The 27416-nt window shown below is 55.0% G+C and overlaps 1 protein-coding gene across 1 annotated transcript in view; it reads left to right on the top strand.

The window, feature by feature from the left end:
- msh2 (mutS homolog 2 (E. coli)) overlaps positions 1-27416 on the top strand; it is a 98695-nt gene that overhangs the window by 36984 nt on the left and 34295 nt on the right. Inside the window, exon 6 of the mRNA XM_085980369.1 lies at positions 24291-24490. Within this exon, the coding sequence (XP_085836495.1) occupies positions 24291-24490 (200 nt within the window). The remainder of the gene's footprint in view (positions 1-24290; positions 24491-27416) is intronic.

Genomic DNA, 27416 nt, shown 5'->3' with positions numbered 1-27416 from the left:
CCCCGTCGCGCTGTCTCTCTTCCCCCCCCCCCGTCGCGCTGTCGTCTCTTCCCCCCCCGTCGCGCTGTCTCTCTTCCCCCCCCCCTTCGCGCTGTCTCTCTTCCCCCCCCCCCGTCGCGCTGTCTCTCTTCCCCCCCCCCGTCGCGCTGTCTCTCTTCCCCCCCCCGTCGCGCTGTCTCTCTTCCCCCCCCCCCCGTCGCGCTGTCTCTCTTCCCACCCCCGTCGCGCTGTCTCTCTTCCCCCCCCCCCCGTCGCGCTGTCTCTCTTCCCCCCCCCCGTCGCGCTGTCTCTCTTCCCCCCCCGTCGCGCTGTCTCTCTTCCCCCCCCCGTCGCGCTGTCTCTCTTCCCCCCCCGTCGCGCTGTCTCTCTTCCCCCCCCCCCCGTCGCGCTGTCTCTCTTCCCCCCCCGTCGCGCTGTCTCTCTTCCCCCCCCCCGTCGCGCTGTCTCTCTTCCCCCCCCGTCGCGCTGTCTCTCTTCCCCCCCCCGTCGCGCTGTCTCTCTTCCCCCCCCGTCGCGCTGTCTCTCTTCCCCCCCCCGTCGCGCTGTCTCTCTTCCCCCCCCCGTCGCGCTGTCTCTCTTCCCCCCCCCCCGTCGCGCTGTCTCTCTTCCCCCCCCCGTCGCGCTGTCTCTCTTCCCCCCCCCGTCGCGCTGTCTCTCTTCCCCCCCCCGTCGCGCTGTCTCTCTCCCCCCCCGTCGCGCTGTCTCTCTTCCCCCCCCCCCGTCGCGCTGTCTCTCTTCCCCCCCCGTCGCGCTGTCTCTCTTCCCCCCCCGTCGCGCTGTCTCTCTTCCCCCCCCCGTCGCGCTGTCTCTCTTCCCCCCCCGTCGCGCTGTCTCTCTTCCCCCCCCGTCGCGCTGTCTCTCTTCCCCCCCCCGTCGCGCTGTCTCTCTTCCCCCCCCCCGTCGCGCTGTCTCTCTTCCCCCCCCCGTCGCGCTGTCTCTCTTCCCCCCCCCGTCGCGCTGTCTCTCTTCCCCCCCCCGTCGCGCTGTCTCTCTTCCCCCCCCGTCGCGCTGTCTCTCTTCCCCCCCCCCGTCGCGCTGTCTCTCTTCCCCCCCCCGTCGCGCTGTCTCTCTTCCCCCCCCCGTCGCGCTGTCTCTCTTCCCCCCCCCCGTCGCGCTGTCTCTCTTCCCCCCCCCCCGTCGCGCTGTCTCTCTTCCCCCCCCGTCGCGCTGTCTCTCTTCCCCCCCCCGTCGCGCTGTCTCTCTTCCCCCCCCCCGTCGCGCTGTCTCTCTTCCCCCCCCCCGTCGCGCTGTCTCTCTTCCCCCCCCCGTCGCGCTGTCTCTCTTCCCCCCCCCGTCGCGCTGTCTCTCTTCCCCCCCCGTCGCGCTGTCTCTCTTCCCCCCCCCGTCGCGCTGTCTCTCTTCCCCCCCCCGTCGCGCTGTCTCTCTTCCCCCCCCCCGTCGCGCTGTCTCTCTTCCCCCCCCCCGTCGCGCTGTCTCTCTTCCCCCCCCCGTCGCGCTGTCTCTCTTCCCCCCCCGTCGCGCTGTCTCTCTTCCCCCCCCCCCCGTCGCGCTGTCTCTCTTCCCCCCCCCCCGTCGCGCTGTCTCTCTTCCCCCCCCCCGTCGCGCTGTCTCTCTTCCCCCCCCCGTCGCGCTGTCTCTCTTCCCCCCCCCCGTCGCGCTGTCTCTCTTCCCCCCCCCCCCGTCGCGCTGTCTCTCTTCCCCCCCCCCGTCGCGCTGTCTCTCTTCCCCCCCCCGTCGCGCTGTCTCTCTTCCCCCCCCCCCGTCGCGCTGTCTCTCTTCCCCCCCCCCCGTCGCGCTGTCTCTCTTCCCCCCCCCCGTCGCGCTGTCTCTCTTCCCCCCCCCCCCCCGTCGCGCTGTCTCTCTTCCCCCCCCCCCCCCGTCGCGCTGTCTCTCTTCCCCCCCCCGTCGCGCTGTCTCTCTTCCCCCCCCCGTCGCGCTGTCTCTCTTCCCCCCCCCCCGTCGCGCTGTCTCTCTTCCCCCCCCGTCGCGCTGTCTCTCTTCCCCCCCCGTCGCGCTGTCTCTCTTCCCCCCCCCCGTCGCGCTGTCTCTCGTCTCCTTCCCCCCCCCCGTCGCGCTGTCTCTCTTCCCCCCCCCCGTCGCGCTGTCTCTCTTCCCACCCCCCGTCGCGCTGTCTCTCTTCCCCCCCCCCGTCGCGCTGTCTCTCTTCCCCCCCCCCGTCGCGCTGTCTCTCTTCCCCCCCCCGTCGCGCTGTCTCTCTTCCCCCCCCGTCGCGCTGTCTCTCTTCCCCCCCCCCGTCGCGCTGTCTCTCTTCCCCCCCCCGTCGCGCTGTCTCTCTTCCCCCCCCCGTCGCGCTGTCTCTCTTCCCCCCCCCGTCGCGCTGTCTCTCTTCCCCCCCCCGTCGCGCTGTCTCTCTTCCCCCCCCGTCGCGCTGTCTCTCTTCCCCCCCCCGTCGCGCTGTCTCTCTTCCCCCCCCCGTCGCGCTGTCTCTCTTCCCCCCCCCCCCGTCGCGCTGTCTCTCTTCCCCCCCCCGTCGCGCTGTCTCTCTTCCCCCCCCCCGTCGCGCTGTCTCTCTTCCCCCCCCCGTCGCGCTGTCTCTCTTCCCCCCCCCGTCGCGCTGTCTCTCTTCCCCCCCCCCGTCGCGCTGTCTCTCTTCCCCCCCCGTCGCGCTGTCTCTCTTCCCCCCCCGTCGCGCTGTCTCTCTTCCCCCCCCGTCGCGCTGTCTCTCTTCCCCCCCGTCGCGCTGTCTCTCTTCCCCCCCCGTCGCGCTGTCTCTCTTCCCCCCCCCGTCGCGCTGTCTCTCTTCCCCCCCCGTCGCGCTGTCTCTCTTCCCCCCCGTCGCGCTGTCTCTCTTCCCCCCCCGTCGCGCTGTCTCTCTTCCCCCCCCGTCGCGCTGTCTCTCTTCCCCCCCGTCGCGCTGTCTCTCTTCCCCCCCCCGTCGCGCTGTCTCTCTTCCCCCCCCCGTCGCGCTGTCTCTCTTCCCCCCCCGTCGCGCTGTCTCTCTTCCCCCCCCGTCGCGCTGTCTCTCTTCCCCCCCCCCGTCGCGCTGTCTCTCTTCCCCCCCCCCCCGTCGCGCTGTCTCTCTTCCCCCCCCCCCGTCGCGCTGTCTCTCTTCCCCCCCCCCGTCGCGCTGTCTCTCTTCCCCCCCCCCCCGTCGCGCTGTCTCTCTTCCCCCCCCCCCGTCGCGCTGTCTCTCTTCCCCCCCCCCCGTCGCGCTGTCTCTCTTCCCCCCCCCCGTCGCGCTGTCTCTCTTCCCCCCGGCTCCTCCCCCCGTCGCGCTGTCTCTCTTCCCCCCCCGTCGCGCTGTCTCTCTTCCCCCCCCCGTCGCGCTGTCTCTCTTCCCCCCCCCGTCGCGCTGTCTCTCTTCCCCCCCCGTCGCGCTGTCTCTCTTCCCCCCCCCCGTCGCGCTGTCTCTCTTCCCCCCCCCCGTCGCGCTGTCTCTCTTCCCCCCCCCGTCGCGCTGTCTCTCTTCCCCCCCCGTCGCGCTGTCTCTCTTCCCCCCCCCGTCGCGCTGTCTCTCTTCCCCCCCCCGTCGCGCTGTCTCTCTTCCCCCCCCCGTCGCGCTGTCTCTCTTCCCCCCCCCCGTCGCGCTGTCTCTCTTCCCCCCCCCCGTCGCGCTGTCTCTCTTCCCCCCCCCGTCGCGCTGTCTCTCTTCCCCCCCCCCGTCGCGCTGTCTCTCTTCCCCCCCCCGTCGCGCTGTCTCTCTTCCCCCCCCCGTCGCGCTGTCTCTCTTCCCCCCCCCGTCGCGCTGTCTCTCTTCCCCCCCCCGTCGCGCTGTCTCTCTTCCCCCCCCCCGTCGCGCTGTCTCTCTTCCCCCCCCCGTCGCGCTGTCTCTCTTCCCCCCCCCCCGTCGCGCTGTCTCTCTTCCCCCCCGTCGCGCTGTCTCTCTTCCCCCCCCGTCGCGCTGTCTCTCTTCCCCCCCAGTCGCGCTGTCTCTCTTCCCCCCCAGTCGCGCTGTCTCTCTTCCCCCCCCCGTCGCGCTGTCTCTCTTCCCCCCCCAGTCGCTGCTCTCTCTTCCCCCCCAGTCGCGCTGTCTCTCTTCCCCCCCAGTCGCTCGTCTCTCTTCCCCCCCCGTCGCTGCTCTCTCTTCCCCCCCAGTCGCTCTGTCTCTCTTCCCCCCCAGTCGCTGCTCTCTCTTCCCCCCCAGTCGCGCTGTCTCTCTTCCCCCCCCAGTCGCTCTCTCTCTTCCCCCCCCAGTCGCTCTGTCTCTCTTCCCCCCCCCAGTCGCGCTCGTCTCTCTTCCCCCCCCCGTCGCTCGTCTCTCTTCCCCCCCAGTCGCTCTCTCTCTTCCCCCCCAGTCGCTCTCTCTCTTCCCCCCCAGTCGCTCTCTCTCTTCCCCCCCAGTCGCTCTCTCTCTTCCCCCCCAGTCGCTCTCTCTCTTCCCCCCAGTCGCTCTCTCTCTTCCCCCCCAGTCGCTCTCTCTCTTCCCCCCCAGTCGCTCTCTCTCTTCCCCCCCAGTCGCTCTCTCTCTTCCCCCCCAGTCGCTCTCTCTCTTCCCCCCCAGTCGCTCTCTCTCTTCCCCCCCAGTCGCTCTCTCTCTTCCCCCCCAGTCGCTCTCTCTCTTCCCCCCCAGTCGCTCTCTCTCTTCCCCCCCAGTCGCTCTCTCTCTTCCCCCCCAGTCGCTCTCTCTCTTCCCCCCCAGTCGCTCTCTCTCTTCCCCCCCAGTCGCTCTCTCTCTTCCCCCCCAGTCGCTCTCTCTCTTCCCCCCCAGTCGCTCTCTCTCTTCCCCCCCAGTCGCTCTCTCTCTTCCCCCCCAGTCGCTCTCTCTCTTCCCCCCCAGTCGCTCTCTCTCTTCCCCCCCAGTCGCTCTCTCTCTTCCCCCCCAGTCGCTCTCTCTCTTCCCCCCCAGTCGCTCTCTCTCTTCCCCCCCAGTCGCTCTCTCTCTTCCCCCCCAGTCGCTCTCTCTCTTCCCCCCCAGTCGCTCTCTCTCTTCCCCCCCAGTCGCTCTCTCTCTTCCCCCCCAGTCGCTCTCTCTCTTCCCCCCCAGTCGCTCTCTCTCTTCCCCCCCAGTCGCTCTCTCTCTTCCCCCCCAGTCGCTCTCTCTCTTCCCCCCCAGTCGCTCTCTCTCTTCCCCCCCAGTCGCTCTCTCTCTTCCCCCCCAGTCGCTCTCTCTCTTCCCCCCCAGTCGCTCTCTCTCTTCCCCCCAGTCGCTCTCTCTCTTCCCCCCCAGTCGCTCTCTCTCTTCCCCCCCAGTCGCTCTCTCTCTTCCCCCCCAGTCGCTCTCTCTCTTCCCCCCCAGTCGCTCTCTCTCTTCCCCCCCAGTCGCTCTCTCTCTTCCCCCCCAGTCGCTCTCTCTCTTCCCCCCCAGTCGCTCTCTCTCTTCCCCCCCAGTCGCTCTCTCTCTTCCCCCCCAGTCGCTCTCTCTCTTCCCCCCCAGTCGCTCTCTCTCTTCCCCCCCAGTCGCTCTCTCTCTTCCCCCCCAGTCGCTCTCTCTCTTCCCCCCCAGTCGCTCTCTCTCTTCCCCCCCAGTCGCTCTCTCTCTTCCCCCCCAGTCGCTCTCTCTCTTCCCCCCCAGTCGCTCTCTCTCTTCCCCCCCAGTCGCTCTCTCTCTTCCCCCCCAGTCGCTCTCTCTCTTCCCCCCCAGTCGCTCTCTCTCTTCCCCCCCAGTCGCTCTCTCTCTTCCCCCCCAGTCGCTCTCTCTCTTCCCCCCCAGTCGCTCTCTCTCTTCCCCCCAGTCGCTCTCTCTCTTCCCCCCCAGTCGCTCTCTCTCTTCCCCCCCAGTCGCTCTCTCTCTTCCCCCCCAGTCGCTCTCTCTCTTCCCCCCCAGTCGCTCTCTCTCTTCCCCCCCAGTCGCTCTCTCTCTTCCCCCCCAGTCGCTCTCTCTCTTCCCCCCCAGTCGCTCTCTCTCTTCCCCCCCAGTCGCTCTCTCTCTTCCCCCCCAGTCGCTCTCTCTCTTCCCCCCCAGTCGCTCTCTCTCTTCCCCCCCAGTCGCTCTCTCTCTTCCCCCCCAGTCGCTCTCTCTCTTCCCCCCCAGTCGCTCTCTCTCTTCCCCCCCAGTCGCTCTCTCTCTTCCCCCCCAGTCGCTCTCTCTCTTCCCCCCAGTCGCTCTCTCTCTTCCCCCCCAGTCGCTCTCTCTCTTCCCCCCCAGTCGCTCTCTCTCTTCCCCCCCAGTCGCTCTCTCTCTTCCCCCCCAGTCGCTCAGTCGCTCTCTCTCTTCCCCCCCAGTCGCTCTCTCTCTTCCCCCCCAGTCGCTCTCTCTCTTCCCCCCCAGTCGCTCTCTCTCTTCCCCCCCAGTCGCTCTCTCTCTTCCCCCCCAGTCGCTCTCTCTCTTCCCCCCCAGTCGCTCTCTCTCTTCCCCCCCAGTCGCTCTCTCTCTTCCCCCCCAGTCGCTCTCTCTCTTCCCCCCCAGTCGCTCTCTCTCTTCCCCCCCAGTCGCTCTCTCTCTTCCCCCCCAGTCGCTCTCTCTCTTCCCCCCCAGTCGCTCTCTCTCTTCCCCCCCCAGTCGCTCTCTCTCTTCCCCCCCAGTCGCTCTCTCTCTTCCCCCCCAGTCGCTCTCTCTCTTCCCCCCCAGTCGCTCTCTCTCTTCCCCCCCAGTCGCTCTCTCTCTTCCCCCCCAGTCGCTCTCTCTCTTCCCCCCCAGTCGCTCTCTCTCTTCCCCCCCAGTCGCTCTCTCTCTTCCCCCCCAGTCGCTCTCTCTCTTCCCCCCCAGTCGCTCTCTCTCTTCCCCCCCAGTCGCTCTCTCTCTTCCCCCCCAGTCGCTCTCTCTCTTCCCCCCCAGTCGCTCTCTCTCTTCCCCCCCAGTCGCTCTCTCTCTTCCCCCCCAGTCGCTCTCTCTCTTCCCCCCCAGTCGCTCTCTCTCTTCCCCCCCAGTCGCTCTCTCTCTTCCCCCCCCAGTCGCTCTCTCTCTTCCCCCCCAGTCGCTCTCTCTCTTCCCCCCCAGTCGCTCTCTCTCTTCCCCCCCAGTCGCTCTCTCTCTTCCCCCCCAGTCGCTCTCTCTCTTCCCCCCCAGTCGCTCTCTCTCTTCCCCCCCCAGTCGCTCTCTCTCTTCCCCCCCAGTCGCTCTCTCTCTTCCCCCCCAGTCGCTCTCTCTCTTCCCCCCCAGTCGCTCTCTCTCTTCCCCCCCAGTCGCTCTCTCTCTTCCCCCCCAGTCGCTCTCTCTCTTCCCCCCCAGTCGCTCTCTCTCTTCCCCCCCAGTCGCTCTCTCTCTTCCCCCCCAGTCGCTCTCTCTCTTCCCCCCCAGTCGCTCTCTCTCTTCCCCCCCAGTCGCTCTCTCTCTTCCCCCCCAGTCGCTCTCTCTCTTCCCCCCCAGTCGCTCTCTCTCTTCCCCCCCAGTCGCTCTCTCTCTTCCCCCCCAGTCGCTCTCTCTCTTCCCCCCCAGTCGCTCTCTCTCTTCCCCCCCAGTCGCTCTCTCTCTTCCCCCCCAGTCGCTCTCTCTCTTCCCCCCCAGTCGCTCTCTCTCTTCCCCCCCAGTCGCTCTCTCTCTTCCCCCCCAGTCGCTCTCTCTCTTCCCCCCCAGTCGCTCTCTCTCTTCCCCCCCAGTCGCTCTCTCTCTTCCCCCCCAGTCGCTCTCTCTCTTCCCCCCCAGTCGCTCTCTCTCTTCCCCCCCAGTCGCTCTCTCTCTTCCCCCCCAGTCGCTCTCTCTCTTCCCCCCCAGTCGCTCTCTCTCTTCCCCCCCAGTCGCTCTCTCTCTTCCCCCCAGTCGCTCTCTCTCTTCCCCCCAGTCGCTCTCTCTCTCTCCCCCCAGTCGCTCTCTCTCTCCCCCCAGTCGCTCTCTCTCTCCCCCCAGTCGCTCTCTCTCTCCCCCCCAGTCGCTCTCTCTCTCTCCCCCCAGTCGCTCTCTCTCTCCCCCCAGTCGCTCTCTCTCTCCCCCCAGTCGCTCTCTCTCTCCCCCCAGTCGCTCTCTCTCTCCCCCCAGTCGCTCTCTCTCTCCCCCCAGTCGCTCTCTCTCTCCCCCCAGTCGCTCTCTCTCTCCCCCCAGTCGCTCTCTCTCTCCCCCCAGTCGCTCTCTCTCTCCCCCCAGTCGCTCTCTCTCTCCCCCCCAGTCGCTCTCTCTCTCCCCCCAGTCGCTCTCTCTCTCCCCCCAGTCGCTCTCTCTCTCCCCCCAGTCGCTCTCTCTCTCCCCCCAGTCGCTCTCTCTCTCCCCCCGTCGCTCTCTCTCTCCCCCCAGTCGCTCTCTCTCTCCCCCCCAGTCGCTCTCTCTCTCCCCCCCCGTCGCTCTCTCTCTCTCCCCCCAGTCGCTCTCTCTCTCTCCCCCCAGTCGCTCTCTCTCTCTCCCCCCAGTCGCTCTCTCTCTCTCTCCCCCCAGTCGCACTCTCTCTCTCCCCCCAGTCGCTCTCTCTCTCTCCCCCCAGTCGCTCTCTCTCTCTCCCCCCAGTCGCTCTCTCTCTCTCCCCCCAGTCGCTCTCTCTCTCTCCCCCCAGTCGCTCTCTCTCTCTCCCCCCAGTCGCTCTCTCTCTCTCCCCCCAGTCGCTCTCTCTCTCTCCCCCCAGTCGCTCTCTCTCTCTCCCCCCAGTCGCTCTCTCTCTCTCCCCCCAGTCGCTCGCTCGCTTCCCCCCCCCCGTCGTTCTCTCGCTTCCCCCCCCCAGTCGTTCTCTCTCTTCTCCCCCCAGTCGCTCCCTCTCTCTCTTCCAACAACATGCCCTCAAAAAAGGCTCTGCACCGCCCCCCCCCCCCACTCGCTCTCTCTCTCTCTCTCTTCCCCCCCCCCACTCGCTCTCTCTTCCAACAACAACATGCCCTCGAAAAAGTCTCTCTCCTCTCTCCCCCGTCTCTCTCTCTCTCCCCATCTCTCTCTCTCTCCCCCATCTCTCTCTCTCTCCCCCAGTCTCCCTCTCTCTCTCCCTCAGTCGCTCTGTCTCTCCCCCCTCAGTCTCTCTCTCTCTCCCCCCTCAGTCTCTCTCTCTCCCCCCCTCAGTCTCTCTCTCTCTCCCCCCTCAGTCTCTCTCTCTCTCCCCCCTCAGTCTCTCTCTCTCTCCCCCCTCAGTCTCTCTCTCTCTCCCCCCTCAGTCTCTCTCTCTCTCCCCCTCAGTCTCTCTCTCTCTCCCCCCTCAGTCTCTCTCTCTCTCCCCCCTCAGTCTCTCTCTCCCCCCTCAGTCTCTCTCTCTCTCCCCCCTCAGTCTCTCTCTCTCTCCCCCCTCAGTCTCTCTCTCTCTCCCCCCTCAGTCTCTCTCTCTCTCCCCCCTCAGTCTCTCTCTCTCTCCCCCCTCAGTCTCTCTCTCTCTCCCCCCTCAGTCTCTCTCTCTCTCCCCCCTCAGTCTCTCTCTCTCTCCCCCCTCAGTCTCTCTCTCTCTCTCCCCCCTCAGTCTCTCTCTCTATCTCCCCAGTCTCTCCCTCTCTCTCTCTCTCTCTCCACATCTCTCTCTCTCTCACCCCTCAGTCGCTCTCTCTCTCCCCCTCAGTCGCTCTCTCTATCTCCCCATTCTCTCTCTCTCTCCCCAGTCTCTCTCTCTCACACTCCCAATCTCTCTCTCTCACACTCCCAGTCTCTCTCTCACACTCCCAATCTCTGTCTCTCACACTCCCAATCTCTCTCTCTCTCACTCCCAATCTCTCTCTCTCTCTATCTCCCCCCCAGTCTCTCTCTCTCTCACTCCCAATCTCTCTCTCTCTCACACTCCCAGTCTCTCTCTCTCTCACACTCCCAATCTCTCTCTCTCACACACTCCCAATCTCTCTCTCACACTCCCAGTCTCTCTCTCACATTCCCAATCTCTCTCTCTCTCTCACTCCCAATCTCTCTCTCTGACTCCCAATCTCTCTCTCTCTCACACTCCCAATCTCTCTCTCTCTCACACTCCCAATCTCTCTCTGTCTCTCACACTCCCAATCTCTCTCTCTCTCACACTCCCAATCTCTCTCTCTCACACTCCCAATCTCTCTCTCACACTCCCAATCTCTCTCTCTCACACTCCCAATCTCTCTCTCTCACACTCCCAATCTCTCTCTCTCTCACACTCCCAGTCTCTCTCTCTCTCACACTCCCAATCTCTCTCTCTCACACACTCCCAATCTCTCTCTCACACTCCCAGTCTCTCTCTCACATTCCCAATCTCTCTCTCTCTCTCACTCCCAATCTCTCTCTCTCTCACACTCCCAATCTCTCTCTCTCTCACACTCCCAATCTCTCTCTCTCACACTCCCAATCTCTCTCTGTCTCTCACACTCCCAATCTCTCTCTCTCTCACACTCCCAATCTCTCTCTCTCACACTCCCAATCTCTCTCTCTCACACTCCCAATCTCTCTCTCTCACACTCCCAATCTCTCTCTCTCACACTCCCAATCTCTCTCTCTCTCACACTCCCAGTCTCTCTCTCTCTCACACTCCCAATCTCTCTCTCTCACACACTCCCAGTCTCTCTCTCACACTCCCAGTCTCTCTCTCACATTCCCAATCTCTCTCTCTCTCTCACTCCCAATCTCTCTCTCTCTCACATTCCCAATCTCTCTCTCTCTCTGACTCCCAATCTCTCTCTCTGACTCCCAATCTCTCTCTCTCTCACACTCCCAATCTCTCTCTCTCTCACACTCCCAATCTCTCTCACACTCCCAATCTCTCTCTGTCTCTCACACTCCCAATCTCTCTCTCTCTCTCACACTCCCAATCTCTCTCTCTCACACTCCCAATCTCTCTCTCTCACACTCCCAATCTCTCTGTCTCTCACACTCCCAATCTCTCTCTCACACTCCCAATCTCTCTCTCTCTCACACTCCCAATCTCTCTCTCTCTCACACTCCCAATCTCTCTCTCTCTCTCTCACTCCCAATCTCTCTCTCTCTCACTCCCAATCTCTCTCTCTCTCACACTCCCAATCTCTCTCTCACTCCCAATCTCTCTCTCTCTCACTCCCAATCTCTCTCTCACACTCCCAATCTCTCTCTCTCTCTCTCACACACTCCCAATCTCTCTCTCTCTCACACTCCCAATCTCTCTCTCTCACACACTCCCAATCTCTCTCTCTCACACTCCCAATCTCTCTCTCTCTCTCTCACTCCCAATCTCTCTCTCTCTCACACTCCCAATCTCTCTCTCTCTCACACTCCCAATCTCTCTCTCACACTCCCAATCTCTCTCTCACACTCCCAATCTCTCTCTCACACTCCCAATCTCTCTCTCTCACACACTCCCAATCTCTCTCTCTCACACACTCTCAATCTCTCTCTCTCTCACACTCCCAATCTCTCTCTCTCTCACACTCCCAATCTCTCTCTCACACTCCCAGTCTCTCTCTCTCACACTCCCAGTCTCTCTCTCTCACACTCCCAATCTCTCTCTCTCACACTCCCAATCTCTCTCTCTCACACTCCCAATCTCTCTCTCTCTCACACTCCCAATCTCTCTCTCTCTCTCTCACTCCCAATCTCTCACACTCCCAATCTCTCTCTCTCTCACTCCCAATCTCTCTCTCTCTCACTCCCAATCTCTCTCTCTCACTCCCAATCTCTCTCTCTCTCTCACTCCCAATCTCTCTCACACTCCCAATCTCTCTCTCTCTCACACTCCCAATCTCTCTCTCCTTCCCTCCCTCTCTCTCTCTCTCCTTCCCTCTCTTTCTCCTTCCCTCTCTCTCCTTCCCGCTCTCTCTCTCTCCTTCCATCTCTCTCTCTTTCCTCCCATCTCTCTCTCTCTCCTTCCCCCTCTCTCTCTCTCTCTCTCTCTCCTTCCCCCTCTCTCGCTCGCTCTCTCTCTCTCTCTCTCTCCTTCCCTCCCTCTCTCTCATTCCCTCTCTCTCTCTCTCTCCTTCCCTCTCTCTCTTCCCCCCAGTCGCTCCCTCTCTCTCTTCCAACAACAACATGCCCTCGAGAAAGCCTCGGCACCGCCGGGCTCCCCCAGCTAGTATATATATATATCGGTACTTCTGTCTGTCATCGCGTGTGCGTCTGTCGGGTATGCGCTCGAAAGTTACAGGGCGTACCTACGCGCGCGTTACCTCCAAAGAAAGCTTACGCTTCCGAGACGGTTTTAAGCGTATTTACGTTTCGGCCGGGCTAAAATCGCGCCCGCGGTATCCCAAAAACCTTAACATTCCGCTCATTAGCATCTCATTATCCGCTCATTAGCGACAGAGTGACCTCGAGCTCGACCAATCGTACGCCGGGTTGCTGGCGTGTGCCGCCGGGCCAATCGGTGCGTGTGTGGCCGGGCCTTATCCTTCTGAACCGAGGTGAGTCGCCGCCATCTTGATTCCAAACTTTGCCTTTCTTTTTCCGCTTTCTGCGTCTTAAAAAAAAAACGTTGCTTTTAAAACACATATTGTTTTAAAAAAAAATGATTTAGAAAGTAATTAACTTATCTAATCTCATTAATTTTCCTACCTTTCCCCGTTTTTCCAGGTAGGCCTAGAAGCCTCGGCGTCTCCTCTGCACCCACGCCCGAGCTAGGCACCTCCCGGCCCCACTCGAAGGCTGGAGGGCCGAGCCTCAGCCCAGCGCCGCTAGGGTGCGCGCGCAGCAGGAGCGGAGACGTGGGGGGGGGGGGCCGCCCTCCCTTCCCGCCCCCCCTTTTTCCCTCCCTTCCCCCGCCCTCCCTTCCCCCCCTCCCTTCCCTCCCCCCTCCCTCCCTCCCCTTCCCCCTCCCTCCCTCCCCTCCCCCTCCTCCCCAGTCGCCCTCTCTCTTCCCCCCCAGTCGCTCTCTCTCTTCCCCCCCAGTCGCGCGCTCTCTCTTCCAACAACAACATTCCCTCGAAAAAGCCTTGGCACCGCCGGGCACTTCAGCTAGTTTTCTATATTTGCTAGTCTTACGATGAGCGATATTGGAAATAGTGCTCTATGTTGTGAAATAGATACTCTCAGTTGGGCTAAAACCTGACCCGTTGACCATCTCAAACCCATGTTTCTGCTTTGTGTTTTCTTTTTCAGGGAATGAATCATGTCTGTATTGGTAGTACTAGGCTTAACCAGCATAATGGTACTTGTACTCCATCGGAACACAGGATCAGGAGTAAGCCATTCAGCCCCTCGAGCCTGTTCATCCATTTAGTTAGTTCATGGCTGACCTGTTACTCAGCGCCATCTACCCACCCTCGTTCCATCACCCTGAATACCCTTGCCTAATTGAAATTTTCAATTGACCTAGCCGCAATAGCTTTTTGTGGGAGAGACTTCCAGATTTCCGCTACCCTGGAAAAGTAATATGTGTCAGTATGCTTAATGTTGTGCAAATATGTGTGCTTTAAGTGTTGTGTGATGCTCTGGATTCACCCACATCAGCTTGCGCCTGCCTCTATCATCACCACTACCAGTGACAGGCCTGTAACCACCAGCACTTCACTAATGTTATACAGTTCAAAATACTCTGTCCAGACACAACCCTGGAAGGGTAGAACTACAAATATTCTATTGGGTGAACAAATACAGAAAAGCACACTTTCTTTATAGCCAGTAGGAGATTGATATACAGGGGATTGTGAGCAGGATAATTCCTGTGGTTTAAAAAAAAATCTCCTCTTGCCCCTCCCCTTTTTCCTGAAGGTCACGCTGTCTATAGATACCTGCTGCCCTCCTTTATCGTGAGTTTTGCCCTCATTAGCCTAGGAGAGTAGAAGCTAATTTTTTAGTGTCCCCATGTGCTGTTCTGGTTCAGATCAGCTGACTTTGCGCTGAGCAGGAATTGAGTGCCTCCACTTTTCATGCGGGAAGGCCCAAGAGCCTTATTAACTTTAAGGAGAACCTAGAACAGAGTCACCAGACCTGGATTTGACTTGCGCAGCACTGGGCAATGAGAGCTTTAGGCATGGAAGCTTTTTTCATGCATTGTCAGTCCTGTGGTTAAACAGTAACTGCTTTTGAACTGCTGTGCCCTTCAGAGCTGCTGTTTCTCTATTTTGGTAGCTGGTCATGCAATGTACTTGTTGAACTGGTCCTGTGGTCGCATTGCCAGTTTGGACGTGCTCAATTGATAAGTATATTCTACTTCTGTTTACGAATTGCTGGCCAGAAGTAGTCTGGGAGCAGCTATTTTGTGTAGCCCCCTCCAACCTACTCCCCATGTCCTGTGACATTAAAAGTCACACTATTGCCCGCCCCCCCCCCCCCTCCTGCCATTTTTCATACTAAGATGCTGTTGATTTTCTGGCTTTCCATAGACACTTTTTTGAGATTCTGTCTAGACCTGTTGTGACATGTCACCGGGAGGGCCTGCTTTTGTTGGAGCAGCTCCATTCAGCTTTATTTTTTTAACTGTAGCTTTGAGTTTACATTCGCATTTTGTGAATATTTTTGTTGCTGTATGGCTTTTGCATTTTGGGAGGTTGTTTGGCTATTTTTTGGGGGGGTAGGGGCAGTGATGCCAAGTGAGCCTTCAAAAATGGGCCCCAGGGTGTGGTGTCTCCCATTCCTGGTAGAGGCCGAGAGACACTCATTATGATTTGGATGTGCTCTACAGGTGCTTCATCGACATGTTTGTTGTATGGAGGCCTGCACTTTGTCATAGTAGAGGGAGGTCACTTATCAGAAGCTAGAGATGGCAGATTTTGGGCAGGGCCCTCTAATTATGAGGCTAGTCTTGGGTTTTTGTGTTTTTTTAAAAATTCGTTTATGGGATGTGGGCGTCACTGGCAAGGTCAGCATTTATTGCCCATCCCTTACTGCCCTTGAGAAGGTGGTGGTGAGCCACCTTCTTGAACCGCTGCAGTCAGAGTGGTGAAGGTAGGGAGTTCCAGGATTTTGACCCAGCGATGATGAAGGATCGACAATATACTTCTAAGTCGGGATTGTGTGTGACTTGGAGGGGAACTTGGAGGTGGTAGTGTTCCAATGCGCCTGCTGCCCTTGTCCTTCTAGGTGGAAGAGGTAGCGGGTTTGGGAGGTGCTGCCGAAGAAGCCTTGGCGAGTTGCTGCAGTGCATCTTGTAAATAGTACACACTGCAGCCACAGTATGCCGGTGGTGGAGGGAGTGAATGTTTAAGGTGGTGGATGGGGTGCCAATCAAGCGGGCTGCTTTGTCCTGGATGGTGTCGAGTTTCTTGAGTGTTGCTGGAGCTGTACTCATCCAGGCAAGTGGAGAGTATTCCATCACACTCCTTACTTGTGCCTTGTAGATGGTGGAAAGGCTTTGGGGAGTCAGGAGGTGAGTCACTCGCCGTAGAATACCTAGCCTCTGACCTGCTCTTGTTGCCACAGTACCTATGTGGCTAGTCCAGTTAAGTTTCTGGTGAATGATGACCCCCAGGATGTTGTTGATGGGGGATTCGGCGATGGTAATGCCGTTGAATGTATGGGGGGGTGGTTAGACTCTTGCTTGTTGGAGATAGTCATTGCCTGGCACTTCTGTGGCACGAATGTTACTTGCCACTTATCAGCCCAAGCCTGAACGTCGTCCAGGTCTTGTTGCATGTGGGCATGGACTGCTTCATTATCTGAGGAGTTGTGAATGCCGCTGAACAATCTGCAGTCATCAGCGAACATCCCCATTTCTGACGTTATGTTGGAGGGCAGGTCATTGATGAAGCAGCTGAAGATGGTTAGGCCTAGGACACGGTCCTGGGGCTGTGATGATTGACCTTCAACCACCACAACCATCTTCCTTTGTGCTAGGTATGACTCCAGCCAGTGGAGCGTTTCCCCCCCCGATTCCCATTGACTTCAGTTTTACTAGGGCTCCTTGATGCCACACTCAGTCAAATGCTGCCTTGATCTCAAGGGCAGTCACTCTCGCTTCACCTGTGGAATTCAGCTCCTTTGTCCATGTTTGGACCAAGGCTGTAATGAGGTCAGGAGCCGAGTGGTCTTGGCAGAACCCAAAGTAGGCATCAGTGAGCAAATTGGTGAGTAAGTGCCGCTTGATAGCACTGTCGATGACACCTTCCATCACTTTGCTGATGATTGAGAGTAGACTGATGGGGCAGTAATTGGCCGGGTTGGATTTGTCCTGCTTTTTGTGGACAGGACATACCTGGGCAGTTTTCCACATTGTTGGATAGATGCCAGTGTTGTAGCTGTACTGGAACAGCTTGGCTAGTTCTGGAGCACAAGTCTTCAGGACGATAGCCGGGATGTTGTCGGGGCCCATAGCCTTTGCTGAATCCAGTGCGCTCAGCCGTTTCTTGATATCACGTGGAGTGAATCGAATTGGCTTTGTCCAGAAAACGAATGAAGGAACATGACCAGAATATGTGAAGATGGGTGTCCTGTCCACAGCCCCTCTAGGATTCAGCTCGTGTGAAGGGATGGAGTGGATGGTGTATGTACGTAGTATGATTTTGATATTTTCTCTTTCTCCTGCTTCCCCCCTCTTGTGTGCTCTCTCTCCTCACTTTTATTATCTTACACATTTAATTTTATAGCAAAGAGATATTTTCTTTTCTTGGGTCTTCATGTGCACTTGGAGCCACTCTGATGTATTTTGTAGGGATGCTTGACTCGGGGAAACCTTCAAAAAAATCATACCTGGCCATACAAGTCATTGCAGCTGAAGGAGCTGCTCCCTGCTGCCTTGTGACTGAGCACCCACTTCCCCACATGAAAATAATCAAGAGTTCTGCAACTCTCTGTATATTGATTATTTGGGAAGGGATCAGAATCTGGCTTCCTCCGGCTTATTGTATTCTCTCACCTTTCAGCCACTTTGAACTACAGCTGGCTTGTCCGTGACATTGTACAGTCTGAAACAAATGCTTTTTGTGCTCGGTGCCACACTTTGTGTGAATGTATGGTAATATAAAATAGCTGTTGGAGCCTCCCAGTTCGAGCCTAACCGGACAAGTCTTGCATTGCAGACAGTAGGGCTGCAGGCCTGTGATTTTCTGGCCTGAACTTTCTGCGAGTGTTACTGTACCTTTCTGGGAGCACCCATTCGTAGAATCGGCCCTTGTAAGGACCAAGCTTATGCCTTATGTCAAATAGCACAAGATATCTTTTTGCCTGAAAAATATGCTTTGCAGTTTATTCTCGGGGGAGGAGGCGGATGTGATTTTCAATAATATGTTCCAAAGCTGGGCTGGAGCCAAGCCAACCTTACTACCTCAGACAAGACAAAAGGCCAGTGGTGACTTGAATGTTTGCAGGCCTTGTTTCAACTGTTGGGGTGAGGGTGCAGCCGGCGTATAAAATTGTATGTAAGTAGACTACGCTGCACACAGTACATGTTGCAAACCCACCTCACTCCCAGTTACGCACTGAAATACCGTTCCCCCCCCCCCCCCCCACGCAAACAGGGTCCTGACTTAAATACTCAATGAATCCGCCTCATTCAAAACTGTAGGAAAATGCATGCTTTGTCATCTAATGCATGTTTCTATGGAATTGCTCCTGCCCATCCATTTTGCACATTGCACTGCCTAACCCTCCTACACTCAAACTTTTTCTTTTTGTGATCATTAATGTGGCAAGCTTAGTTTTATAGTGTGGTAATGTTCCCTGTTGTAGCCAGTAAAATGGGTGTGCATTTGGCTGTAGAAGTCTTGTTACTATGATAATGGAAACAATACATATTTATTGTCACCTCCCCTTATATCTTTCTTTGGCGTGGCATCCATTTTTCCTCCTTGCGCCTCTAAAAAGTACCGTGAGACATTTTTCTACAGTAAAGGCAAATTTGTTGTATAAATGCAATTTGTTGTTGGTGAATGTCTAGATTCTTTCAAAATGGAGGGTAGTAAAATTCGAAAAATGAAGATCCTGCTGCCCTCTGCTGGTCATACCGTAAAACTTCAGAATTTTGTGCTCTGAAACCATGCAGGAAAAGGTTGCGATCAGTGTTCCCTCTAAGCTGCGTGCGTGCGTGTGTGGCCGCGCAGTAAATCTGCAAGATTTCACGCAGGCCGCTTAAAAGTTTTTACATTGGAAATACCGTGTATGCGCAGAAATTTAAAGGGACTGTGCCTTGAAAGAACCCGGCCGCGTAGAACAAAACGCAGCTCACGGGGAACATTGATTGAGATGGTATGAAATTCTGCTCCAGGAATTATCCTGAATATGACCTGTGGCAAGTAAGGGATTAATATCAAAATGTAGATTTTCCTTTCTCCCCAGTTATCTTCCATTCTCTGTCCTGTCGTTTAGCAGGCACTAACTCCTGCAACAACTTGCATTCATAGAGCACCTGTTAATGTAGTAAAACTTCCCAAGGTGCGTTTTCAAACAAAATGAGACATTGAGCCACATGTGATATTGGAACAGGTGACCAAAAGCTTGGTCAAAGAGGAGAGAGGCGGAGAGGTCTAGGGAGGGAATTCCTGAGCTTGGGGCCTCGGCAGCTGAAGGCATGGCCGCCAATGGATAGCAAGAGGTCAGATTTGGAGCAGCACATAGATCTCGGAGGGTTGTAGGGCTGGAGGAAGTTACAGAGATAAGGAGGGGCCAGATCATGGAGCGATTTGAAAACAAGAAGGAGCTGGACCGGAAGTCACCGTAGGTCAGCGAGCACAGGGTTGATGAGTGAACAGGACTTGGTGCGAGATGGGAAACGGGCAGCAGTGTTTACGGAGGTTGCAGGGCAGAAGGTCAGCCAGGAGAGCATTGGAATAGTTTGAGTCTAGAGGTTTATGGTTCCAGGAGCCCTCTAGTGCCTCTCCTGAATGGATATTCTTCATATATGAGCCTAGAAAATGAGTGTTGGGGAGCTACCTGACTGCAGTGGGCATCATAGCCAAGCCCATTTGTGTCGTCACATAATTGATGTCCATACCTGCAGATTTTCCAACATGGGTCACTGCATAGTGATCAGTACAGGCTTTTCCCCCTCTTCCTTTCTCCCTAGCCCAGGGGCACTGAGGCAGAATGTACCACCATAGCTGCCCTTCCTAACTCGGCAGAAACGGGATCAAACCGGAAACCTTCCTGACTATGGCTCAATACATTTACATATCTGGCAGTGCCCACTAAGCCATCAGGAGTAGTTAATAGAATTATCCTCCTCCTTAGGCAGTCCCTCGGAACCGAGGATGACTCGCTTCCACATTAAAAATGAGTTCTTGGGTGACTGATGAGTCCAATGCGGGCCCTACAGTCTCCTTTCACAGGTGGGGCAGACGGTGGTTGAAGGGGCGGGTGGGTGGGGTGCTTGGGTTGATGTGCGCTGCCTGTGCTTGGCTTCCGCTTGCTCCCGGCGAAGAGACTCGAGGTGTTCGGCGCCTCCCGGAGGCTTCTCCTCCACTTTGTGCAGTCTTGGGCCAGGGATTCCCAGGTGTTGATGGGGATGTTGCACTTTTTCAAGGAGGCTTTGAGGGTGTCCTTGAAGCGTTTCCTCTGCCCACCTGGGGCTCTCTTGCCGTGCCGGAACTCCGAGTAGCGCGCTTGTTTTGGGAGTCTCGTATCGGGCATGCGGACAATGTGACATAGTCAAAGCTTCGATGCTGGGGATGTTGGCCTGAGCGAGAACACTGACGTTGGTGCGCCTATCCTGCCAATGGATTTGCAGGATCTTGCGGAGGCAGCGTTGGTGGTACCTCTCCAGTGCTTTGAGGTGCCTGCTGTACATGGTCCATGTCTCTGAGGCATACAGCAGGGCGGGTATCACTGCTGCTCTGTAGACCATGAGCTTAGTGCCGGGTTTGAGGTCCTGGTCTTCAAACACTCTCTTCCTCAGGCGACCGAAGGCTGCACTGGCACACTGAAGGCGGTGTTGGACTTCGTCGTCGATGTCTGCCCTTGTTGACAGTAGGCTCCCGAGGTATGGAAATGTTGTCCAAGGCCTTGTCGTGAATTTTGATAATCGGGGGGCAGTACTGTGTGGCGGGGGCAGGTTGGTAGAGGACCTTTGTCTTACGGATGTTTAGTGTAAGGCCCATGCTCGCGTACGCTTCGGTGAAGGTGTTGACGATGGTTTGGAGTTCGACCTCCGAATGAGCGCAGACGCAAGCGTCGTCTGCATACTGTAATTCGACGACAGGATCGGACGACCATGGATCTGGACTGGAGGCGATGAAGGTTTAACAGTTTCCCATTTGTTCTGTAAATTAGCTCCACTCCAGTGGGGAGCTTACTGAGGGTGAGATGGAGCATTGCAGCAAGGAAGATCGAGAAGAGCGTTGGTGCGATGACACAGCCTTGTTTGACTCTGGTTCGTACGTGAATTGGGTCTGTGGTGGAACCGTTGGTCAGGATCATGGCTTGCATGTCGTCGTGAAGCAGGCGGAGGATGGTGACAAACTTTTGAGGGCAGCCGAATTTGAGGAGGACAATCCATAATCCCTCACGGTTGACAGTGTCGAAGGCCTTTGTGAGATCAAAGAAGGCCATGTACAGTGGTTGGTGCTGTTCCCTGCATTTCTCTTGTAATTGACGTGCGGTGAAGATCATGTCCATTGTGCCCCTTAGTGGGCGGAATCCGCATTGCGACTCTGGGAGGAGCTCTTCGGCCACTGGGAGAAGGCGATTGAGGAGGATTCTTGCGATGACTTTCCCTGTGGCAGACAGCAGGGAAACTCCTGTAATTACCGCAATCAGACTTGTCACCTTTCTTGAAGATGGTCACAATTACGGCGTCTCTGAGTATGCTCTCCTCCTTCCAGATAAGAGAAATTAGTTCATGAATTCGCGCCAGTAGTGCTTCTCCGCCATGCTTTAGTGCCTCAGCGGGGATTCCATCTGCTCCTGAATCCTTGTTGTTCAGTTGTCGGATGGCCTTTTCAACCTCATACCGGGCTGGGGTTGTGCCGAGATGGTGGCGGGTAGCATGCTGTGGGATGGAGTTGAGGACACTCGCATCGAAGACAGAGTCGCAGTTGAGATCTTCGAAGTGCTCCTTCCAGCGGACACTGACTGCCTCTCTGTCCTTGATGAGTACCTCTCCGTTCTTGGCCCGCAGTGGGGTAGGGCCTTGGGTGCTTGGGCCGTAGATGGTCTTGACAGCACAGATGGAGGCTATTCAGCCCATCGTGCCTGTGCTGGCTTTATGGAAGAGCTATCCAATTAGTCCCACTCCCCTGCTCTGTCCTCATAGCACCACAAGCTTTTATGTAATTCCCTGTTGAAAGTTACCATTGAATCTGCTTCCACCACCCTTTCAGGCAGTGCATTCCAGATCATCACAACTCGCTGCGTTTATTAAAAAAAAAACTCCTCATGTCGCCTCTGATTCTTTTGCCAATTATCTTAAATCTGTATACTTTGGTTACCGACCCTCCTGCCAGTGGAAACCGTTTCTCCCCATTTACTCTATCAAAACCCCTCATAATTTTGAACACCTTCATTAAATCTTCCCGTAACCTTCTCTAAGGCGAACAATCCCAGCTTTTCTAGTCTTTCCACATAACTACAGTCCCTCATCCCTGGTACCATTTCTAGTAAATCTCCTCTGCAACCTCGAAGGCCTTCACATCCTTCCTAAAGTGTGGTGACCAGAATTGGACACAATTAGTTTTATTTCGATATAGGAGTCTAGATTTTCCACTTGCATGTAAGCTCCACTGGAAGTTGGATGGTGCAAGAATACTCCCACCCCATCGATCGTGTGTTTCTGGGGTCAGTCTCTCTTGAATATTGTGGGTGAGCTCATGTGGAAAAGGCCTGCGATTGGTGTGCAGGAATCCGTGCGCTGGCGCAGGGTTTAAATTTCAGCAGCTGCTTAAAGGAGCAGGCATTGCAGTCTGGCTAGTTTGGAATATACCCAAGATTATCCAAAAACAGCCAAGCTCCTGAGGGGTGCAGAAGGTCTGAAGGAAACGTGGAGGAGAAATATTGGCACCACGACAATTGCCACAGAAGCTTCTGAATATTGTGAGCGGGAAAAAAAAGGGGGCTGTTAATGGCCTGAAAATTTTGGAAACCATCTTTCTGCAGCGATTGTTTAAATTAACTTCCACATACGGCTCAGTCACGAGCAACCCTGGATGCCATTTTATATGGGCGGGGAGATGACTTAAGTGCTGTATGCGCAAAACGTCAGGAAAATGTGTGACGTCGAAATGACGTAATTGGGAGTTCATTAAAATATCCTCACCAAAAATGAGTGTTCTGCAGGTCTTCACCCCATTTTTCAATCAGTTGCACCCTCTTAATGCCCAGATCAGGCAGACGAGGCTGGTACCTTTAATGCACTGATTGTAGGGGCATTATTGTGAAAGATGGAGTACAATTAGAAGATAAGTACCTTTTTAATGGGGGGGGGGGGGGGCTGCGGGGGAGAAGGGAAAAAAAAGATAATGGGCCAGAAATTCGGGTCGGGGGCTTCCCGTGGGTGCAAGCCCCCGACCTGCACTTATCTAGCGCGCCGGCCGCTGTGCTGTGGGCCCGCGTGGGATTCCGATCCTGGGCCTCCTCCAACGGCTGGCGCGCAGTGCTTACGTATCCCAGGGGCGCAGTTAGTTCAAAGCGTCCCCTGGGATCACGTGGGCCATGGAGAGCCAATCGTAGCAGGGAATCTCTATTCATAGATTTGACAGGAAGAGCTGTCAAATCTATGAAATAGAGATTCTTCCCAAAACATCACTAAAACTTCAAATAAATTTTTTTTTTAATCACATTTTTAAAATAACTATACATTACCTAAAATAACTATTTTAAACAATTTAAATTTTTGAAAAAATGAATTACAGTTTTTAACGGCTAAAAATAAACACCTTTAAAGTATTTAAAAATAATAAACCTGTGGAAAAATGTTTTAATTTTACTTAATTCACCACTTACCTTGTTAAAAGCAGACCTTGCAACTGCTTTTTAAAAGCGTAACTGCTGGAGACTTACCCTCCCGGAGAAACCTGTATAAAAAAAAAACCCCGGAAGTTCCAGGCGTATGCGCTGCCTCTCCGGCGCACATATTCGACCTGTGAACCCCTTCTTTCAAGGGAACGGAAGTTCTGGTTTCCCGCGCAGGCACGAAACTGGCACTTTTATTGGCCCTCCGCATGAGTACCCAGCGCGTACTCACCTGTGGGGACCCGAATTTCTGGAATACATTTTTGTGTGGCGTCTTCATGGTTTTTGTCTGTACTACTCTTATGGCCACAGGGTGGCAGCATAATACCCAGGACTGTGATTTATTTGCGAGTTGCAAGGTTAAAAAAAAATTATTTATACTGATGGCAGGATACAGAAAGATTCAAAACCAAGAATACAACATGTTAAAATGTTAGAGATGTAGGATTTTTCGTAACCTTCAAATTATGGTTGTTATATTTTTTAATGTGTTTATATATGATCCCAATTAAATTGGAATGCTTCCACTCAAATTAGTTTCCCATTATTTGGTGAAGGGCAGTGGGAGAGGAGGAGTGGCTAACTGGCAGAATCCTCTTTGCACTTTCAATCCTTGCAATGTAGAAGGCTACCTCTGCAGTCATAGCAAATGCTAAGAGGCTATGTGACCATGGGCACCGCATGTAGTCTCCATCCTGACCTCACCCAGTGTGTGCTTAGGGGGTGGGGGGCCCGGCCTGCACGGAAAAGCAATCCGGAGCACCCTGGCTCTTGGTCTCCCCTCTAATCCAGGGGCACTGCGCAAGTTCTAGTGTTCTGGCTGCCTGGTGGTTGAAGTGCAGTAGCTCAGTGCTGATTAGATTTATTTCTGAGGTGGACTCAGTTTGTACAGGGATTCGTCCATGAGTTTCATGCATTGTAATAGTGACTACGCTGCAAAAGTACATCATTAGCTGTGAATGCTTTGAGGTATCCTGAGGTTGTGAAAAGTGCTCGACAAATGAAAGTTCTGTCTTGTGAGCAGGAATTCTTATTGTAGGCTCTGGCGTTTCTGTTCTGCTTGGCAATCTCCAAAGCAAGGAGGGGTAGAGATGGCTGTTCTTTACCTCAAGTTTTATTCCCTGCCCTGACTTTCTCCTCAACCCTGATCAAAGCCACAAGCTGAGACAATATCCAGCCAAGATGCTCCCAGACCCCTGCCAGTGTCACTGTGAACTTGACACTAGAAGCTGCATCATAAGAGTCAAAATCTTTCTCTCGCACCCCTTCTCTTCACCCCCCCCCCCCCCCCAAATCAGATCTGGTACCCCGCTTTTGTTTGATTTCTTTCTACAGAAATAAGAACATAAGACGTAGGAGCAGGAGTAGGTCGTGTGGCCCCTCGAGCCTGCTCCACCATTCAGTAAGCAGTAAGATCATGGCTGATCTGATCTTGGCCTCAACTCCACTTCCCTGCCCGCTCCCCATAACCCTTCACTCTCTTAACATTCAAAAATCTGTCTATCTCCACCTTAAATATATTCAATGACCCAGCCTCCACAGCTCTCTGGGGAAGAGAATTCCAAAGATTCACGACCCTCTGAGAGAAGAAATTCCTCCTCATTTCCATTTTAAAATTGTGCCCCCTTATTCTGAAATTATGCCCCCTAGATAAAATAGGGAATTGGACAGTGAAGCTGCATGTCAACTCTCTATGGTGACACACATTCCATGTGCTGTACCACAGCTTCATATGGGTGAAGGTGTTATCTTCATGGGCTGTTTTCCTCTCTATTCTGTGAGTTTCTAACTGAAATAACATGTTGTTAAGTAGTTTAAAGCAAATGTCTAATGAGTTCCTATCAATTGCCTTGAAAAGGCTTAACCTGGTGGAGGCTTTTGTGGAAGACACTGAGCTTCGGCAGAATTTACAAGAGGATCTTCTTCGGCGATTTCCTGACCTCAACCGCCTGGCGAAGAAGTTCCAGCGTCAGGCGGCACTCCTACAGGACTGCTACCGGATTTACCAGGCTGTTAATCATCTCCCCAATGTGGTGCAGGTGTTGGATAGATATGAAGGTAAGAAATAACACATACAGAAATTGTCATGTTCGATATATTAGTGTTCTTAATAAGTGCTACGTCATGCAGTTTTGGGAACCCAGGAGTCTTTTTCATTTTTATGATCTGCAACAAAATTAAGTATAAACTGGACTCTTCATTTCAAGTCCTGTCGATAACTAAGCCCCATTTGGCTGTCCTTGTTTACTGGCCACCCCACGGGCTTTGCCTTTTTTAGTGAGAAAGCCTATCGTTGCTATTTTGTGTATCCAATTTTTTTGAGAGTTTTTCTTCAAGCACTTCCACTTCACATCTAGCCGAGGGCACTGGTTTTCACTTTTTTTGACAGAAAGCAGACCAAATTCAGGAATATGATCCCCAAAACACTAGTACGATCCTGGAATCCCACAAAATCGCAGTTTGATTAGCGAACTTTGTTCATTGCTAGCAATGCTACTAATTTCACAGAAAAACCTGCAGAATCATTGTGTGATCACCCCTCCCAAAAAGCCGAGTAAAAATCGCAGAATCGTGTATATAAAAATGGAATTCGACTTACTGAGCTATTATAAACTAGTTGCTCAGGATGTTTAGATGCATAGAAAAACTTCCTTTGCTCTGCCAATCCCCTACTGCACCATCTCCTACGCCATACATCCTGCGGCCTGTCTTCGTGAGATTGTCAATAAGGGCATTTTAATGCTGTGGGCTCGTGGACGGGGAACAGTGTTGAGACTGAACCTATTTTACTTTGGACAGTTGCAGCCAACAGACAAAGGATTTGAACCGAAGTCACGAAGGACTTAACCTGCTTTGATCCAACTCACTGCTTTGGATTTCCTACCGTTCTTGTGGCTGCCATGTATTGGTGATGGCAGGAATGCTAGTATGGTGCCCATTTTGACTTGCTGGTGATCCGTAAAGTTGAAGGAGAAACTTTTATAGGGCACTTTTCAGGACATCCCAAAAGGACTTCATAGACAATGGCCTCGATTATTTACGGGGAGGTTAGCGTGGGGAAAATTTAACAGTTGCTGCGCGGGTTTCCCAGGGCTTGGGAAACACAGCAGTAACTGGGAGGCAGGAGCTGCCAGCTCAAGAAGTTAAGTGCCTTTTACAGCACTCCTTGTGTGCCAGGTGGACCAGGATTGCTCCCCCCAGCCCCTCCAGGAACACTTCTGCCTCCCTCTGCATCACTCCCCCTGGCTGGGGACAAGGATTCTACTGAATTTAATGGTAGGACCACATTATAATTTTCTCGTTCAGTTTCCAGTCTGGCAGCCGGCCAAATTGACCGGATGGCCAGCTGCTGGGCGGAAAAGCTAGCCGCAGGAGGCTGTAGCCGGGGACCCTTGGGGACGGTCCCCGACAATTGTGTTTTGGGGGGGGGGGGGGGGGGTAGGGATAGAGAAAGAGAGGCCATTGCGGGACGGAGAGATCGGGGCTTGCTGGGGGGATGGGGGTGGGGGAGAGGGGTTAGCAATCGCGGCAGGTGGAGAGAGAGACAGAGGGGAGGCAGAAGTGTTCCTCGAGTGGCCGGGGGGGAGCAATCCTGCTCTTCCTGAACCACAAGGAGTGCTGTAAAAGGCACTTAACTTCTTGAGCCAGCAGCTCCCACCTCCCATTGACTACCGGGTTCCCAGCCCCTGGGAAATGTGCGTGGCAATTGTTAAATTTAAATCATGCTCCCAGTTGCACTGTGGGAGCCTGATTCCAATACGTTCATGAAGTGTCCCGCCACCCGACGGCTGGACACGCCCATGACTCGTACATGCTGGCTTGGGGACGTTTTTCCTGTTTTTATATTTATAACCCACCCGTCGGCTGGGGGGTGGTTGATATCGAGGCCAATGAATTACTGTCTCTTCAGGCAAATGCGACAGCTGATTTAAGCACAGCAAGATCCCACAAACCGTGAGGTAATGAACAGTTCATTTGTTTTGATGATGATGATGGTCAAGGGACAGATATTGGACAGGACACCCAGAGAAATTTACTGCTCTTCAAATAGTTCCATAGGAGTGTTTAACTTTACCTGAATGGGCACGTGGGGCTTCAGTTTAACTGACATCTGACAATGCAGCATTTGCTCAGTACTGCACTGAAGTGTCGACCTAGATTGTGATCTAAAGCTGATTAGCAGAAGTATCGAACAGCTGGAAATCCAGCTAATACCACTTAATAAGAATTATGGTTATTTGGCCATAATTTGCTGTGGCAGGGCATCTAACAGTCTCTGCCGTTAATTAGACTTGTCCTTGCACATTTAGGTTTTTAAAATTTTTTGCGCGGCAAGTTGCTGAAAGTGCATGTTGATAACGGCTCAGTGAGGGAAACCGGGCATCTGGGACCTGAGTGACCAGGACAAGCAACTCCTTAACCAATCCAATTGAAGGATTGTGAAATTAACAGCGCAAGGATTGAGAAGGAAGTGTAAATTAGAATGGGCGAATTCAATATCAAATCAAGTACAGAAAGAAATAGAGGGGGAAAGAAAGATTGGATTAAGATGGAGAGGGGGAAAAAAAAGACAAAGGAAAAGTTTAAAGAAAAAAAATAATTTTACTTTTTAAAATTTTTTTCCCAACAATTAAAACCTGAAGGAATGAGACTCTACACTTGTTAATAGTTAATTTTCAGTGCCGGTGAAGTTGACTGGCAGTCGTTAAACGGGTATTTAGACTGAAATGGACAAGAATTAACTTTCTGTGGCGAGTTTAGTTCATATCTACCCCGTAAATACAGCAATTTCACGTCATTGAATGCATTTCAATGGAGATGCAGTTTTCGCAAAGCTAACAGCGGAGCGCATTTCAAACAGCAACTTTTGGATTTCCACGTTTAACGTCGCATCTGCTATTTGCCTGAAGTTGCTGTTAGAATTTGCGCATAAATGACGGCGAGCGCCATTAGATTCACCGTTACTTTGACGGGAAATTATGAG

The sequence above is a fragment of the Somniosus microcephalus genome, chromosome 3 (genome assembly GCF_052327205.1).
Source record: "Somniosus microcephalus isolate GS21.2 chromosome 3, FLI_Smic_1.0, whole genome shotgun sequence".
NCBI classification, from domain to species: Eukaryota; Metazoa; Chordata; class Chondrichthyes; order Squaliformes; family Somniosidae; genus Somniosus; species Somniosus microcephalus.
Note: the sequence above shows the minus strand (reverse complement) of the source record. Positions and strands in the feature narration are given on the sequence as shown.